This window comes from Pomacea canaliculata, linkage group LG5 (assembly GCF_003073045.1).
Source record: "Pomacea canaliculata isolate SZHN2017 linkage group LG5, ASM307304v1, whole genome shotgun sequence".
NCBI classification, from domain to species: domain Eukaryota; kingdom Metazoa; phylum Mollusca; class Gastropoda; order Architaenioglossa; family Ampullariidae; genus Pomacea; species Pomacea canaliculata.
In genome coordinates, this window is record NC_037594.1 from 15,501,651 (window position 1) to 15,519,284 (window position 17,634).

The 17,634-nt window shown below is 36.2% G+C and overlaps 2 protein-coding genes across 2 annotated transcripts; one reads left to right on the forward strand and one right to left on the reverse strand.

The window, feature by feature from the left end:
- Positions 1-1,835: 1,835 nt before the first annotated feature.
- On the forward strand, positions 1,836-10,803 carry LOC112564133 (BCL2/adenovirus E1B 19 kDa protein-interacting protein 3-like). The gene is made up of 6 exons (XM_025238738.1): positions 1,836-2,006; positions 4,821-4,986; positions 5,636-5,696; positions 8,104-8,162; positions 8,469-8,627; positions 9,084-10,803. Exons 1-6 carry the CDS (start codon positions 1,964-1,966, stop codon positions 9,145-9,147), a joined length of 552 nt encoding a protein of 183 aa, XP_025094523.1. The 5' UTR covers positions 1,836-1,963; the 3' UTR covers positions 9,148-10,803.
- Positions 10,804-12,403: 1,600 nt separating this feature from the next.
- On the reverse strand, positions 12,404-17,428 carry LOC112564134 (ADP-ribosylation factor-like). The gene is made up of 5 exons (XM_025238739.1): positions 16,861-17,428; positions 15,902-15,979; positions 15,424-15,497; positions 14,707-14,941; positions 12,404-14,044 (listed from the first exon to the last, which is right to left on the reverse strand). The coding sequence occupies exons 1-5, from the start codon at positions 16,919-16,921 to the stop codon at positions 13,809-13,811; spliced, it is 684 nt and encodes a 227-aa protein (XP_025094524.1). The 5' UTR covers positions 16,922-17,428; the 3' UTR covers positions 12,404-13,808.
- Between the last annotated feature and the right edge of the window lie 206 nt (positions 17,429-17,634).

The window sequence follows — 17,634 nt, forward strand, 5'->3', positions numbered from 1 at the left end:
AGGCTGGGACGTGAGCTTTGCCACGATTTCGGCTAAGGTGCACCGACTTGCTGAAGAGTCGCTTTATATGTAACAGCTGAGAGCCATATTGCTGGAATACGAGTTGTTAAATTTTAGTTGTTGGATAATTACAGCGCCCAGTTTTCGAGAATGTAAATCAGGAAACGGAATATATATATACTCAGTAATATGTATCCTTTAACATAAGCAGGTTTTCGGAAGTACTGGAAAAAATACAGCAACATTTGCTTGAAACCAGAAGCGGACCACATCGACGTGTAGCGCGCTTAATTGCGGGGATGTAGAAGCAGAATAACAAAAAGAAGAAAGCTGTCATTCTGTCTAATGGAAAATAATCACAATAATTGTTTTTGTTTATATGTTTATTTTCAGACGCAATATATAATATGGTTTATATGAGGTATTGTGTGTGGGTGGAGGGGGTAGGCGCTAAACAACAATTACAATTAGACCGACGGTATGACCTTGTGAACAAGCGAGCGAATGATCGAGCGAAAGAGATAAAAGAATGAGAGGTCGAGTTCTAACTGTGGAGACTGCGGTAAACAGCGTTATCAACCCCTCCCCCTCTTTACGTCATTCTCGTTAAATGATGTTTGTATAACAGGAGAGGTGGGGTTACTAGCACAGTCTACCAATCTTTCGACAGCATAACACAAATTGTGGGTTCCATATGTTTTACTTCTGTGCCGGTCGACATTATTGCTCCTACCTCGAGTCTCTCGATCTGTGTTTGAACTGTCAGTAAGGACATGACTTGCAGTTCTCTGTTGACACCTGATACAGATCGCTGCAGGTCGTCTGCAAAGCGTATATAGGTGCATAGTGTTCTTATAGTGTTTATAAGGTGTCTACTTGGATGTTTTGTATCACAGTTTGCATCGGTCACCAGCCATAAACATCCCTATTCTAATTGTCTCTTTAGCTTTAGCTGGTGCTTTGTGTATCTACATATGACAAATCATTTTATATATGTTAGTGTGAATTTAAGTTATCACTGCTGTATATAGGTACAAGAGTGGATTACATAGTTACTGTTGCACGTTTGCTTACGGGTTACGTAGTACAGGACGACGATTTTATCACCAAGACTCTACGATTCCGTTGCCACATTAAGCGCATATACTAATAAAATTAATTTGTTTGCATGTCACGGCCAGCCGAGGAATGATCAACACCTTTGGCCAACTTTTACACTGTACTTTTCTCTTTCCTAAAACTGCAGCTGTTCTTTTGTCCTTCACGAATTAATAAATTGTAAGTCAATATGCTTGTGTGTGTGTGTTTCCAGCATCGAGAACATATTTGGGAGGTTCCCTTGGCCACAATCTAGTTCGTACTGAAAACACACACACACGTACACCAGCGGCTCGCTTATATATAGCTGCCACGTTTTGTATGTACAAGATATGTCTCTAACTTTGATTTATGCCTTTACTGCGCGCCTTTACTTTAATGTGTGTGTGCGCGCTTGCGCAAAGTCGCATACTTGCAGCGCACTATTGTACTCAAAAACATTATACAGTATTCGATTGTATAGGCCTAATATAGGGATACATCGCAGTATCGTGAAGGTCGCTAAGCAGATCGATAATTGCTTATATGCCACGTGCCACAGATTGTTTCTTAGATGTATAACTCACTTTCAGGAAGCGAAAATTATGAATGATGGCTCTTCACTCACACTATGTGTGAGAGAAATATATATATACAACCATGAAGTTCTCGCCTGTAGCATGATGACCACGTCGTCTGCTTTCAACACGTGAAAGTTGTCTCCCCTGAAACGCGGAAGGGCGCTGCCTACGATCACATGATCAAGATATGACGTCATTGTAAATAAAGGCTAAACATCAACACAGTACCGTGACAGCTAGAACGTAGAAACCAACAGCCCGTCTGCTTCTCACACGAACCTGCCAGCCACTGCCTCCATTTTGTGATGGCTTTATCTCAGAAGCCTGAGCAACAGAGCGATTTGAATGGTAAGAGAGAATCATATAATTTCTTCTAGTTGCTGAAGTGGTGTAGTTGGCCATCTTTGTTGTGATTATTTTAAGTGCTCGTGCAACTGTGTTTTGCCAATTGACATTGCTAAATGTATATCGCGCTGCTCGTTTGATTAGTTGTTTCATTGTCGGTTTATGTTTTCTACGTTTTTGGAAAAAAATGTAAGAGATCGAAAGATCTGTAATAGTAATTAAAATCTGATATATAGTGATCAAGCACTGGAATTTAATGGGGTTTTTGTCATTATGTTGTTATATTTTTTTCTTAAAAAATTAAACAGGTATTATACTATGAGTGCGATTAGCCATGCCAAGTCCATGAAGTAGCTTTCAACAATGTGAAGCATGTATTCCTATTATTAGCACATTTATACATCAGTTAGCTAGATCTTACTGCCAGATGGTTATTTTGATGGCGCAGGATTCATAGTCATAGCTGTATAGATGCAAGAGTATTCTGTGAACCCAGATTTCATTTCAATCCTTTTTAGTTTGGTTGATAGCAAATGTCTCCTTCTTGGGACTAACCTAATGGCCAATTTAAAATTGATAGAATTGTGTTAATTTATTCTTCCTACCTTCACTCCTCTTTATAGCATAAATAGTATGTCATGCAGCATTACAGGTATTGGTACGGTATAACTTTGCCATTTCACATTTTGGTTAGTAGAGAGGAAAACATTTTATTCAACAAAACTTATTCATCCTAAGCATTTTTATATGCTAAAAGGTTCTTACGCATGATATCATCAGGAAAAAACTTCAGTGACTGATACATTGGTGGAAATGTGAGATGTACCAGGTCTGGGACAATGCATGAGAAGGCAGGATGACTGGCTATGTTTCTTTATGCTATCTTATAACACAAGTACAGATCCGGCACACAAGACACCAGTTATTCTCACCTTTGCAGGTGGCAGCTCGCAACTGATATTTAAATGACTGATCATTTCCTTTTTCTTATGCTGTTCTTGTGTACTGTTTTCCAAGACCATAGTAGGAGGTTATGACAGCAAAAAGGAAAAACATCACAATAGTGCTAATGAGCAAAAAAAATATATAGTGCCCTGTGATGAACAAGTGTCTGCTTTTAAAAAGGAAATCAGTAATTTTATAATGGCACTGAGGAAAAACACAGTAATGCTTGGAAAAAAAGAAACAAAGGAGAAGACAAAGTAGTGATGATGTAATGCAGACATGTACTGGTTGTCTTGAAATTTGAGAATGTCAAGGTGAGAACAAGCTATCAGTGCAAAAATGGGGTCAGAAGACAAGCTATTTCTGGATCAAGGAAGACAGAGATGCAGTCATAAAATATCCAAGACTAGAGAAAAAACATCAAGGAGTTATTCTATTTCATTTCGTTGTGAGGATTGATATGATTGATGTAACTTGGAAGTTTCCATCATTGTGGTAGTAGGCTGTTCATGTAATGATTTCAGTGCGAGAGGAAAATCTAGAAAATGTACTAAGTGGAAAGGGGAAGAATGTAAATAGTCACATTTACAGCTGTCATGTCTCACATCACATTGTCATGAGGATAAAAGAGCTCTGGAGATTAGGGCGACATTTACCCTCTCAAATTTTATATTATAAATTATTTTTTTTTCTGGCCTGATGCCAGAAGAAACATTATCGTGTCAGCTGAGATTTTTGTCAAATAAAAATGTGTAAGGAGCATTATGTTTCTTCTTTTGCACTCATGCATGTGTGGATGTGTACAAGTGTGAGCTTTTGTGTGTATGAGAGTACTAGTTGTCAACTTGATAGGTCAAGCAAAAAATATTGGTATCAGAAATAATTCCCTTTCACAAAAGTACATTCATTAGATTACCTGTTCTCTCCTGTCAAAAGAACTAAGCACTGAAAAGGTCTTCATCAAAATTTGTAGAACAGGTCTAGATGCAGATATAAGTTATATTTCACTAAATAATACAATATTTTCATTTGTTCATTGATAAACATGTCATTAAAACCAGCATCTAATGGTAATACAGGCTGAAACATGAATGCAGCATGACTCACCTGTACCTTTAGGATATATATGTACATTGAATTTTTATTGCTTCAAGATGGTCAGGTAGAGAATCAATTTCTTATTTTAGAAAATATGGAATAATATGTTTGTGTATGTATATATTATAAAACCTGCAGGATAAAAGAACCATGAGAAATATAGTAACATTAGGTATTTGCTTTTATATTAAGCTCTCATAGCTCTTAGCTGTTATGAGTGATAGGCCAATTGGCTGCTAGGGAAAGGTGCTACAACTTGACAGGCCAGTTTTAATATTGAGAGTAATCATGCTTGATCATCATCAGAGAGAAAACTTTTAACTTGTTCTCCATAAATATTAACGATATAATATAATTTGGGAATAGCAGGTTGGCAGGAGTGATGGTGGGCTGTGAGTTAATGTAGGATCAAAGAAAAGACATGTGTTAAGTATATAGAATATTAACATCAGTCCAATGTTCTCACGGTTTATGTGAGAGACAGATGTGTGATCATTGAAGTACTTTCCTTCTTGTTATAAACCATAATCCTTAAGTTATCATAGAAGTAGGCATTACCTCATTAATATGTGCTTGATGTTTCATATTGGCTGATGTTTTCAGGGACAAATTTAAGTCAGTCCATGTGTATTCTTCCCATTTTGTTTTTAGTAGACAAAATAATCATCATAACTTTTTTTAATGATCAGCAATAAGAGAGCAATGTTAACCTGTCAGCAACTTTGAGTTTAATGTTATGTTTGACCAATGTTAACCTTCAATAACTCTTTGCAGATTCTTGGGTGGAGCTGCAAACTGCCACACCACCAGCAGAACCAACAATTGAGACACCACACCCTTCTATTTATAATGGCAGTCTTGAAAAACTGCTGATTGAAGCACAGCGAGAGTCTAGAACTCCATCCCATGCCAACAGTAAAGAGTCTTCTGCTAGGGGAAGGTGCTGCACAAAGCATATTTGTTACCCTTTATCATTGTACTCAGCCATGCTTCAAGTGTTTAAGACTTACACCTGCTAGTTATTCTCTAAGCACTTTGTCTGGGATATGCTCTGCATATGTTGATTGTGGTAAACATTCCTTCCTGATCAAAAACATTTCTTTGGAGGTTGTTTCCAGAGAGACTGGAGAAGTAGAAGGGAGGAGGGATAAGAAAAGAGGGAACATCCTTAATGAATTCCTGAAGATTACTCTTTAATGGTGTTGTAGGAACTGGAATTTCAAGAGTTTTTAAAGAATACATTTTTATAATTGGGGTTCCCAAGTTTTAGGGGAAGTCAGGAGCATTTTGAACCAGGTAACACCACATGAGCTTGACACTTATGTTTAATCACATTACAGTGTTCGTGTGCTCTTGTGACCTAAAAGTGAACTATGTTGCATAGAAATAATTCTTGGTGGCTGTCAGTTTTTGTTTTAAAAATGTTTATAATTTTACAATGATTTAAGATTGTGTATCCTCAAACTTACATATTTTCTCTATCAAGCAGTTATCGCACAGAGTATTGAAGATAATTTACTTCACCTCCATTAAAGTCATTGGTTAGGTGAAGCATGCCAAAACACTCATAAACTGTTGTTCTTCTGTAGCCCAAAGAGTCCACACAGTCCTAATTCAGAGTGGTCTACAGGTGACTGGAAGACAAAAGAGGTAAGCCAAATTGAAACTTTTTGTTTTGTGGTAGGTAATATAAATCTGTTTTTTTTACGCTGACCTAAACGTTTTTTTTTGGGGGGGGTATTTCATAAGGCAGGGGCATTAAGTGCAGTCAGGCACACATGGGAGTACCTGTATGTGCACACTGCTAGTTTACTGTTCAGGTTTGTGAGGTGCAGTCATGAACAAAGATTTAGCTTGACTGTTTTGATGTTAAGTAAGAACTTTGAAAGTTAAGATGGATTTGCTTGATGTTAGGACTGAACAGTTTTGGAATTAATACTCACTGACTGCCCTTTCTTGCCGGTCAAGTGTGCAGTGTGGGTTGTCTTTTATAGACAAGGATACTGATTGAGTGTTAGTATGATATTTCCAACATGCTTATATATATATATAATTCTTTTTATGCCCGCTTTGAGATACATGACTTCTCCCACAAGGTTTCCACTCTAAAACAGTCCCTGGTCTCTGAGCATGAATAAGTGATTACCCAGTCCTCTGTCAAAGATCTTTTTAGGCGAGTAAATGTTAACAAGGCTTCTGGTCCAGAAGGGACTGTGGATGCACCCTTCATTACTGTGCCGAACAACTTAGTGGAGTTTTACAACATCTATTCCAGCTGTCTGGATTCTGGTCACATTCCTGATATTTGGAAACTTTCGCACATTGTGCCTGTCCCTAAAATCACTAGGCCCAGTCACCCCAACTACTTCAGTCGCTCTTATTTCAATCATCATGAAATCACTTGAGAAAATTTGTTAGGAGTGAGTTAATGACTACTGTTGATCCACGTCATGACCCGCTGCAGTTTACCTACAGACCTGGAAGAGGTATCGATGATGATAAGTTGTTTGTACTAAATACTCTGTACAATCATCTTGGGAAACCCAGAGCTTATGCCAGGCTTCTCTTCGCTGATTTTTCTTCTGCTTTTAACCATCTGTTTCACTAGTTCTCTGGATCCTGAACTTTTTAACAAACAGGCAACAGAGTTTCTGCTAACAGTCTTCTCTCAGATCCTGTTGTCACCTGTCCCTTCAAGGCTGCTAGTTGTCTCTATTACTCTTCATACTATATACTAACAGTTGTAGAAGCATTACGGATTGGAACTTGTAAAATTTGCTGATGACACTGTCTTGCTGTATCTTTTGTATAATGGTGAACATGATCATAGTGGCGCTTTTCCTGACTTTGTTCATTGGTGTGACGAACACTTTCTTGTCTTGAATGCCTCAAAGACTAAGGAAGTGATTTTCAACTTTTGGATGAACAGACATGAGGCAGTCATCAGTATTATCCATGATGATGCCATCGAGGTAGTCAACTCTTACAAATATCTAGGTATTATCTTTGATAACAAGCATAAATGGGACATCAATGCTGATATTATTCTCCATGAGAGCCAACAACGACTGTACCTCCTATGGAAACTCAGATCTTTCCCTGTCAGCTCTGTCATCCTCACTCACTTCTATCAGTCCTTCATTGAAAGTCTCGTCACTTTTTCTTTCATCTCTTGGTTCTACAGCCTCTCCCTAGGGAATAGGAACAGTCTTGTCTTCCTTGTTAATATCTGTTCCAAGGTCACTGAATACAGGCAGAGGGATTTGGCAGCTTTATGTCATCAGCAAATCTTCAGGAAGGCATCACACATCCCCTCTGTTTTCACTCTTGTGGTATGGCAGTAGGTACGCGATGCCTGTATGCAGAACCAATAGACACTGCAACTCATTTATTCCACGTGCTATTCACTTGATAAACTCTACTGGTCGTGATCTTGTACTAGCCTGAGGTGGCATGGGGTCACCAACTGTATCCACTGTTGTTGGGAATATGTGTGTGTGTGGGAGAGAGAATATGTGTGTGAGAGAGACACTATTTCAACACTTACATTAATATTATCTCTTTTATATATGTATACATTATGTAGTACGAGTTTCTGGTTTCAGTTTTGGTAACATGCTTTTTTTTACATTGTGGGGTTGTTAGCCCTACCACAACATATTTTACCTCTAGGTGAGGTGTCCACCGTAGTCACCTCTTACGACATGCCTGGCTGGATGGCAGGGACCCTATTCTTACAATGCTCGCTAGGCAAGCATACCCCGGGGTCCCACAGGGCTAGTACAAGTACTATCTTAAATTGCCCCCAGGGATCAATAAAGTTGTATTGAAAGAGGAGCATTGCAGGTCACATCTAGGGTTTTTTCCCCCTAAGCAATTCATGGAACATCATTCATATTTTGCTTAACACAGATGATTCTAACCTGAAGCTGTTGTTCGTCAGTCATTTATATATTTGCAACATTTTTTATAATGGATTATTATGAAACATTATTTGCTTATTAAACTTGTTCATATTGTGAAAGCAGAATGCAGAATAATGACATTTGTTTGATAGGATCCTGGTACAGACTGGATATGGGACTGGTCTAGTGGACCAGAAGTTCAGCCTCAAGGGTAAGATGATGTCAGCTTGTTTATACCATATAAGCATACACATGTAATAAGACATAATAAAAACCAACTGAAACAAGAATAGTGTTAAGAGGGGTGTATGTGTCTAAGAAAATAAAACTGCACCACAAAAAAAGGAAGAATTTTTCACATGGGAATGTATACATATGAATGTTTGCACAAGTGCATACACACTCATGCATGCAAGCTTGAGTTGGGGAAATAAAGGGAGATGAGAAATAGAAGGTAAGAGTGAATATGTAATGCCAGTTTTTATTCTTTCTTTCATTTTTTTTTTCTTGTTATTAGTGACTGGAATGGAAAGTTTCGCCATCCAATATCCAAACCACGTCGTACGCCTTTAAGCATACGAAAGTCACCAGTGATGAAGACAAACATTTTCCACCTGGAGAACTTATCTACTTTGCTTTTGACTCATGCCTGCACATTCTTTCTTGGGGCTGCTGTGTGAGTACCAGACAGTGCATGTATTCAAATACTTCTGCAGAATAAGTTGCTTCTGTTAAAGAAGCACATTTAGACAGCCTGTTAGCTTACCTGAGCTTGGTATAATGACTAAGCAGAAGTGGCTCAAATTGTTTTGCTAGCTGGTATTGTATCAAAAATCTCCCCTTCTGAAAACTTTATCCTAAACTAGGATAAATATGGTAAAGATTGTGATTGCATGAGCTCAGCTGAAGTGACACTATTTTCTAGAGCTAGCAAGTACACTGGACAGAACTAATGATATGGAACCATTTAATTCTGGTCTGTACTTCTGAAATACATGTGTATTAAATTGTTGTACAGGTTTGTACGTCCTAAAACAGGTGAAAATTTTTGTGCAGACATTTAAAAAAAATTAAAAGAAACATAATTTAAAGACTCATTATTATGTAATACATTTTTCATTGAATTTTTCAGAATGTTTATCTACCTGAAAAAGTATTGCAACTTGGCGGCAGTGGTTCCCTCTTCTCTTGACTGAAAGGGAAATCTTATTGGCCATTTTTAAAGCTGGTGACAGGTGTCAAACATTTGTCCTATTGAAAGACTGTAAGACGATGGCACTGGAGAAAATTCGTGAATGGGATGCTCCTTAAATTTTTGCCCCTGAAAACTACAGTTTACTGGATTATGACTGCATGCAAGAACTCATCATTTCAACTTGATAAACATGCCATTCCTTGCAAGAGGATCATGATAGGCTTGTTCAGATGTGAATGCATTTATTCAAGTGAGTTTTATGATGTTGAGATAACACCAGATCATTAATTTCATTATTGCTGATAAAGTAAATGAGCTTTTTTTCTGAATTGCCATTTAGTATTGTCAAACTGTTTCATTCGTCTTGCATCATAGTCAATAAACTGCATAACTACTTCATTCATCTCACACTGAAAGGATCTGGTTCAGGAAACAGGGAACGAAAGTTTGTAAAAAAAATTTTGAGAACTGATCTTTTTTTCTGGTTGCTGATTTCCTGAAGATTATATAATTTGAATGGTTAATGCACTAATGGTTTTCTGGGGATAATTTTTTGTGGAACACTGTTCCCAGTTAAGTTTATATATATAACATAAATATTTATGTCTGTATGAACACCAAAGATTCTCGGAAATTGAAAATGCTTGATGATTGTATCACCCCACCCTATTTGGCATAAGTGTACTGTACATATTTACTGCTAGTAATACATCTTTGACTACAACAAACAAAACGAAGTCTGTGGTGATTTTTTTGTGCTTGAGTTTTCTTCATGATAGAGTGCATTTTTCACCTGGTGATTGTTGGCTTGTATAATGACAATGTATGAATGCTTTTTGCTGGTGCTGGTTTCTGTACTGAATAAAAATGTTATGTTTTAGGTCATACGAACCATTTTAGTTAGGGCCGTGTTGAATTGTTCTGTATGAAGAGCTCTAAAGGCTCATCATCTTCATGAACAAAAGGACAGTTTTGGATAAGAACCGGGATCACATTGAGAGTGGGGAAAAAGGGGATGATGGCATAGTCATGCAGAGAATAAATAGTGTATAGTGAGCGATGAACTCCTTGTCAATAAATTCCATTCCTTTGTTGCTAAAGTAAAAAATTGTTAGTGTGCTTATGTGTTAAAAATGTAAGCTCTTCAAATATTTTCTTTTGTTTTAAATCTTTGTTATTCAGGGTTGTTAGGTAAGTTATGGATGAAAAATAGTTTTTCAACTACAGGTGTTTGTAAAAGCTGTGAAGAGATAATAATTAGTGACCCATGGTGCACATTTTTAATGAAGATCATTAAACATATCTTTTTTGTTAACATTATTTAGTTTTAGGTATAAATATCTAATATATATACCCAACATATTTTTAACAAATGGGTAAATCATTTTAGTTCTTATTCTATTTGCCTTTAAAAGAGCATATACAGATAAGTGTTGGTGTTAAAAAGTCTTTTGACAAACTTTCAAATGAAGGGTAAGTAAATTGAAATTACCTTTGTTCATTTTTGCTTCCAAAAAAAAAAAGAAGCAAATGTTGACCTTCATTTTTGTGTGAAAATGTGAATTAGAATATATAGTGAAATTTTAAAAGCATTTTACTGAACTTGTAAGTGTTAAAGTAAATTACTAGTAAGGTATGAGTAAATAGTGGTGCTCTTCAGTCTTTAGCATTTCACTTCTTTGCCAGTTAATATGATTACAAACTTTACTGTTGTAAAACATTGAAAGCTGCATAACCTGAAAATGTACTGATGCGAGTACTTAAAGAAAAAAGTCATTGAACATTGTGCTACAAATGTGATTAACCTCTTAGTGCTGGTCAGAGGGCAATGAGCATTGCGTTTCTCTGCAGGAATGAGTGTAATGGAATGTTTTGTTGGTACTAATAACAGGTTCATCTAGTTTAATGGGCATTTTCGAGTTTAATTTTATGTGAGTAAACTGTACTTCTTGTGGTTTGGCTTGCATGGTTGCCATCAGATATTTATGATGCTGTGCAAGCAATGCATGTGCATATTTTTCTTTAGACTTGTTCCTCTTTGGCCTCAGACTTTACAGCTATTTGATATAATTGTCAGTTCATTTTCCTAAATTTCTTAAGCTGAATTTTATTAGATAATATAAATTTATAATGTTTAGTTATAAAAATAATTTATGATTGCAGAGGAAAGTATAACACTAAGCCCTAGTGTCCTCTGCAGTCAACATGGAACAATTTCACTACCTGAATTTTGCACAGTTCTCCTGTTGTGCAGTTACCCTGGTTGCAATGTAGTAATGCTTTTCTTAGACCTTTACCTGTTCTCTTCATGTGTCATCTGTGTTGTCTTTTTAAGATGTTCCTATCACAAAATCTACAGAAGGCTCCATTTTTTAAACAGTGTTGAAAGGTTTTCTTTAAGCTAGTAATTTTGTTAAAAATACATTGCAGCTATTTTTTTAAAATAAGGTACATTTCATATAAATGTAGGCTATAGACCAACAAATTGAAATACCAATACCCTGATTACCATGAGACCCTCCAGGCTTTGCTCATGCAGCTTGTAATGCAATGATGACTTGATAACTTGAAAATCTAGATCACAATGTGAAATGATTACTGCATAGAGACAATCACTGTAATTAGATTACTTGACCTCTGACCATTACTGCAACAAATTAATATGCTAGAAAGTCTTAGCCATGTCTAGTAGCAATTTTCATACTTTTTTAGTTTTTACCCTGTACATCTATGTTATCTTTATTTTTAGGCAGTAGCTCCAAAAAAGGCGGTGAATGCATGCAAGGTCAGCTGGAGTGCATGCCTAAAAACTACCAGTCTATTGTTACTTTTTAGGTGTGCACTAATGGACTTGTTCAGAAGCCTAAAATGACACAGTGACACAAGATCACTGGCATGAAACCACATAGGAAAAAAAACCTAATGTTTAATAATCCAAGTATCTGATTGGCTGATTTAAATGGATGTTTGTAATGACTGATGCAAATAATTTGTTATTGGTGGTCAAATGGTCCCTTGATAGTGGTCAAGGCATCAGTGGTTGAGTCATGGCCAAGCTAGTTGAGTTCAGTGATATACTGGTCTATAAGCCAATGTTTTTTGGAGAACTACTTCTGTGGATGAAAAAAAATGTGTACCAAATATGCCAGTAGCATGCCATGTGGTAAAAGGGATTTTGGCTCTGAAGAGGATGTCTCCTCCACAAAGGATCAAGTCTTTTTCTAGTGTACATGTCGGTAATAACTCTATTTTCACAATTCTTTTCGATAAGCGCTTTATTTACTGAAGCAGTCTTTACAATTTTGGTTTGTGAAAGCATTTGAATATTACCAGTATTGCAGTTACTCTTGTGAATGAAAAAAACATGAGGTAGAGGATTTAAAAACAAAATCCCCCGTGTTCTCTCGGCATTTCCACATTATGAATACATTTTGCTCACAGTATCACAATGCACAGCACTATGTTGATCCATTTAAAAGACATACTAATGGCAAATCTCATCAAAATTGTTTTATAACACTAGTTATTTAAACAATTACATTGAATCCCAGTAAAACAGTATGAATGATTGATTTACAGAGTATTTAAATCTTGAGTTTAAACTATCATAAAAAACACTTCAAATAAACATTTCTAATATAACTGCCGTATATCATTAATGTATAATTACTGATATCATTAATAAGTGCTTCAAGTGGTGAGCAAGGGAGATATTTCCCAGGTGGCAAAGTATAAGAAGTTTTGCTCTGCTAACCACTGATTAAGATAGATGACAAGATTTTACAAGTGACATGCGTTTGGGGAGCATCATAAGAAGTATTCCTTCAAGAATAATAGGATGGTGATTTGTGAGCTATTCTGAAAATTGTTACCTGGTTAAAGTGTACATTTAGAAGTTTTTTTGTGTGCAGTTATACATTTTAGGTATATGTACTTTTCACCACATCCCAAACTTTTAAAACTGCATTTAATGAAGACATAATTGGAAATAAAACATTTTCACAAATTTATTACATGCAAAAATAGGACAAATTATGTTAGCTTGCATTTGTTAAACAATGAATTCATGTGAATACATGACTTCTTTTTGTTTTCTTGAGTGGCAGATGTGCGTCAGTTGTAGAAAAGGTATCCACTTTATATTGAACAGTCTGTGCATTGTACCAATACTTGAAATGTCTATTTCTAGTGTAGTCATTCCATCTCTGCACCTACATTAAATAATTACCTTGCCATTAAACCATTTTATCACAAATGATCAAATTACTAATAAATCGGTATAATGGATTAGGGGATTATTGTGATTAAATCTTTGTGGATATTTAACTACATGGTAAATATTAACATTGGACTTGATCAAGTCTCCACTAAGACATGACAGAGTAGAGTGCATAATAACAGAAAACTAGATTGAGCCACAAAATTTAAATGCAATGGCGTACTGACATGGGGCTTGATTGCCTCAGTTAATTTGGATCTGCTGCTCCATGTATTTGTGTGTATATGTGTTTGTGCACAAGCACACAAATGTACTTGCAAATAAACACATATGCAGATGTTTGTAGGTTGAACAGAATTACCATCTGAAAGAGTACTTACTAACACTGCTTTAATATTTGTAACATAAAGCATGAGGTAGAAAAAAGAAACAGTTCATAAGTGCTATGAGCCTTCGTTTGAGGACGGAGCAGAAAACCAAGCCATCATGTAAGCAAAGGTGTCTTTCACAGCCTCGGAAACTGAACCTGAAAATCTGGCAACACTGCTTGGTACAGCATTTATAAGTGGCTTGATTACTGCATGCTTGGCTTGCTTTGCAGCAAGCTGATCATCAAGCCACTCTAGAGTCTCTGACAGTCCGTCACCCGTCGCAGCACATGTTGCAAAAGCTGTGATATCTGCAACAGAAAGATTTATTTTCAAGAAGGAATAAGGACATGTTACATGTTGACACTTGCAATGGTATGAAATATGACACAATATTTAATGGCAGAGTTATTCTGTTTAGATATATTTGGTTTATTTCTTGCTGTGTATCTTTAATTCTTTTCCAGGAGGTTTCTCAAATACCTGTTTCCTATAGTGGCACGTGAGCTCTTCTGCTAAAATTCTCATGCAGAGAAAAGGAATATTTATGGTCTGTGAAGCTAGGTTCCACAACTACAAAAATATTTATCAAAATGTGCATCTAATATTGCCATCCTAAATGTTTCTCATACACTCAGGCAAATAATAATAACGAAACTATTAATATCACATATTTTTCCTTTTACGGTGAGCTTGAACAAATGAGTAGTGTGAAAAACATACAGTAACACAGTTTGTAATTTGTAAAAAAATACAAAATCCCCAAACAAATTAGGGATTAGGAAAGGCAGGGAAAGATGGCAAGAAATGGAGGTCATCAGCATAAAAGCTTCTTTAGTTTGAATTCTTTTATCAATCCAAGTAACTAACATTTAAAGAAAAGCAAACCAACCAAACCCCCCCGCCCCCCCAACAAAACAAAACAAAAAAAACCAACAGGAATGATTTCTTTTACTGAGGTTTATCTTCCTACCTCTACGTTTCTGTTCATCGGAAATTCGAAGTGCCTTTGAAATCTCTTCAACAGTCATGCAGTTGGCAAGATCCTGTTTGTTGGCCATAATTGCAACAGGAACACCTTCGAGTTCATATTCACGCAGAATATTGTGCAACTCTTCAGTAACATAGGAAAGACGTTCTCTGTCGCCACTGTCCACAACAAATATGAGTGCATCTGTGCCAGGGTAGTAGTGACGTATCAAAGGCCTCTGAAAATAACAGATTATCTGACCCAATATAACAACAGTTTATTTCTATTACATTATTCTGACGTGTTCAAAACTTCTCAATCCATCATTATAAATAGATATAAACAATTTAAAAAAGATATTTAAATCTTCATATACAGAGGAAAATATTTAGAAAACCAATGGATGGCGAATAATTAGCCAAGAAGAATTACTATAGTGCAGCTTATAACACTATTGCAATTTGAGTGTGTTTGTAAATGAATACATTAGTTCTATAAAGAGTGCTGATCAAAAAGTTGTAATAATACATGTTGATAAAAGTGATTTAAAAAAGAACATTGAATTTGAAAAAAAATATAGTGAGTGAAATATTCAGTCGTTTGTTTTTGTCATTTCCAAAAAAAAAAACAATAGAACAGAGCTATTAGGTGCTGCAGTAACTTCTAAGCAGCATGCTGTCATAGACTGTTTCACAAATTTCTGGATGCTAATCTACTTACCATTTTGTCTCTTCCTCCTATATCCCACACTGTTAAATGTAGATTTTTGTAATTCACAGTTTCTACATTGAAACCTGGACAGTAGCATTGTCAGTCAGTAAAATTTAATTAGCCACAGCAAGAACATTTAGATATGGTATTTACACCCAGAGCACATTTTAGACAATGGATTATTTTTTAATGTTTCTGGAAACAAATGTCTTAATTAGCACTACTGAAAATATTATACAGATGTGTATATACATAGATTTCTTTATAACATGCATGTTAGATTTTTTCCTAGCAATCTATAGCTTTATAAATACATTTATATAATGATTAACTATCTGGAATTTTAAGATTGAAAGCAGTCTTCACAATGGACATCTGTGTCTTCACTCTTTTTCCTTTCTCTCTGTGCTTTTGCCAATTCTACACAAATGAACATCTTTCTTTTACTTTAACTTTTAAAAAGTTTTTTGTAAAAATGGTTTCTTACCAATTGTTGGAATAGTGGTTACAGTTTCACCCATCTTCATTCTATATAACACAGTTGTTTTGCCAGCTGCATCTAGTCCTACACAGTATAAATTCCACTTTAAAAAATCATATGTCTCTAAATGTATCAACATCATCATTTTGATAGTTTGTACCAAACCAATAAATTATACGAAATGTAAACAAAATCACATTAAAAATGTTTACTTATGAAATTAACTGTTATAAGGTACAAAATTATCATGTAAGCCTGCGAACACACTCGAAGTGTACTATTTGAGCTTACTCAATATCATAAGCACAATCTTTGATTGTATGTACTGATCAGTGAAAGGTATGAAAAACTTGATTTAGTGACCACGACCCTTTGTCTCTCATCAAAGTGGCACTTTAAGCACCTTGGCTGAGCAAGGCCAATAGAGCCCTATGGTCATTATCAGTTACAATACTTGGCTATTTTCTTTTGTCATGCATATGCATGACTGTGAGGCTAGCTAAATGAGTGGGGGGCGCGGTCGTCTGAAATAACTGGAGTTTAAAAAATACTATATATCAAACATCTACCCTGTAAACAGACTGTGGGGTTGGGCGTTAACTTCCTGTTGGCTTTTGGTTTAGAATTATGTGCGATTTTAATGCATATTTAGCAATAATAATAGCTGTATTGGGGCAACTAAAGGATCTAAATATGTTGGGCTGATGTAGGCTGTCTTAGAGCGGGTTTATTTTCTCGGTTCTGAGATATTACTAATTACTGGTGGTTCCATATGAAAGAAATATATATATACCTATAATTCTAGGGACTGACGCTAATCGACGCCCAGCATATATATATGTAAAAAAGATCCCCCACTCCTTTTTTTCCCATCCAGTTCATGTATATGTAATACACTGCTGACAAAGTTGTTGAAATAATTAATCACATAATTATGAAAAGTGATGATCAGAAATATTACTTACCGTTTATTAAAATTCGAATTTCTTTCTTCTTACACAACAGAGAATATGAACTTTGACCCATTCTATCAACAACTTTTAGAACCACCACCCAGACTTCGACTACAGGACTGTAGAGAAGGAAAAGTGTGCTAAGACACACATTAGTTTCATTTTATACTGCATTGCGTAACAGGATGTACAGATAAGAGCAGCCAGCTCCTGGACCGTGGCGTGTACAGTGACATGCTGGCCGGATATGAACGCAGCCCGGAGTTTTCTATTTTTTGCCTAGCAACGGCTCGACTGATTGCTTTTCACAGTGAGCTAGGGGACCTTTCAGCGCTTCACATTTGGCTGTACAACAGACTCAATCTGTGATTACTCTGTTACAACAGACTCAATCTGTGACTAGTCTGTTGGCACGACCGAAGTTCGCAAATCCTGAGTTGTTAGCTGTGTCCTCTTTCTTTCTCCCTACCCGCTGTGTTTGTGTGTGTGAATTTTCACGTGCGCATTAAGAAATTAACTTCACTGTGTGATTGATTGGGGACTGGGAAATCATCCCTCTCTCTGTGGCGGCTGCACATTCACTCCCCAACTCACAGACATTGAAGTCTGTTCCCCAACTCTTTTGGTCGGCATGAGGGGCATTAACCAACAGAGAATAGCCAGCCATGTAAGAAGAGTTGCGTCCCATAGATAACGAATTTCATCCGTGCTTCATAAAGTGTTACACATGGTATTACATTTTTATTTTTTACGAGTGAAGGCTTTTTTTTTTTTTAAAGGAAACAT

Excerpts from the sequence above, each read along its gene's own strand:
- LOC112564133 (XM_025238738.1), top strand. The coding sequence starts at position 1,964 with ATGGCTTTATCTCAGAAGCCTGAGCAACAGAGCGATTTGAATG. Across the intron at positions 8,163-8,468 it reads CCAGAAGTTCAGCCTCAAGG|TGACTGGAATGGAAAGTTTC; the intron begins GTAAGATGATGT and ends TCTTGTTATTAG. Across the intron at positions 8,628-9,083 it reads TTCTTTCTTGGGGCTGCTGT|AATGTTTATCTACCTGAAAA; the intron begins GTGAGTACCAGA and ends TGAATTTTTCAG.
- LOC112564134 (XM_025238739.1), bottom strand. The coding sequence starts at position 16,921 with ATGGGTCAAAGTTCATATTCTCTGTTGTGTAAGAAGAAAGAAATTCGA. Across the intron at positions 15,980-16,860 it reads AATTCGAATTTTAATAAACG|GACTAGATGCAGCTGGCAAA; the intron begins GTAAGTAATATT and ends TATACTGTGTAG. Across the intron at positions 15,498-15,901 it reads AACCACTATTCCAACAATTG|GTTTCAATGTAGAAACTGTG; the intron begins GTAAGAAACCAT and ends GCTACTGTCCAG.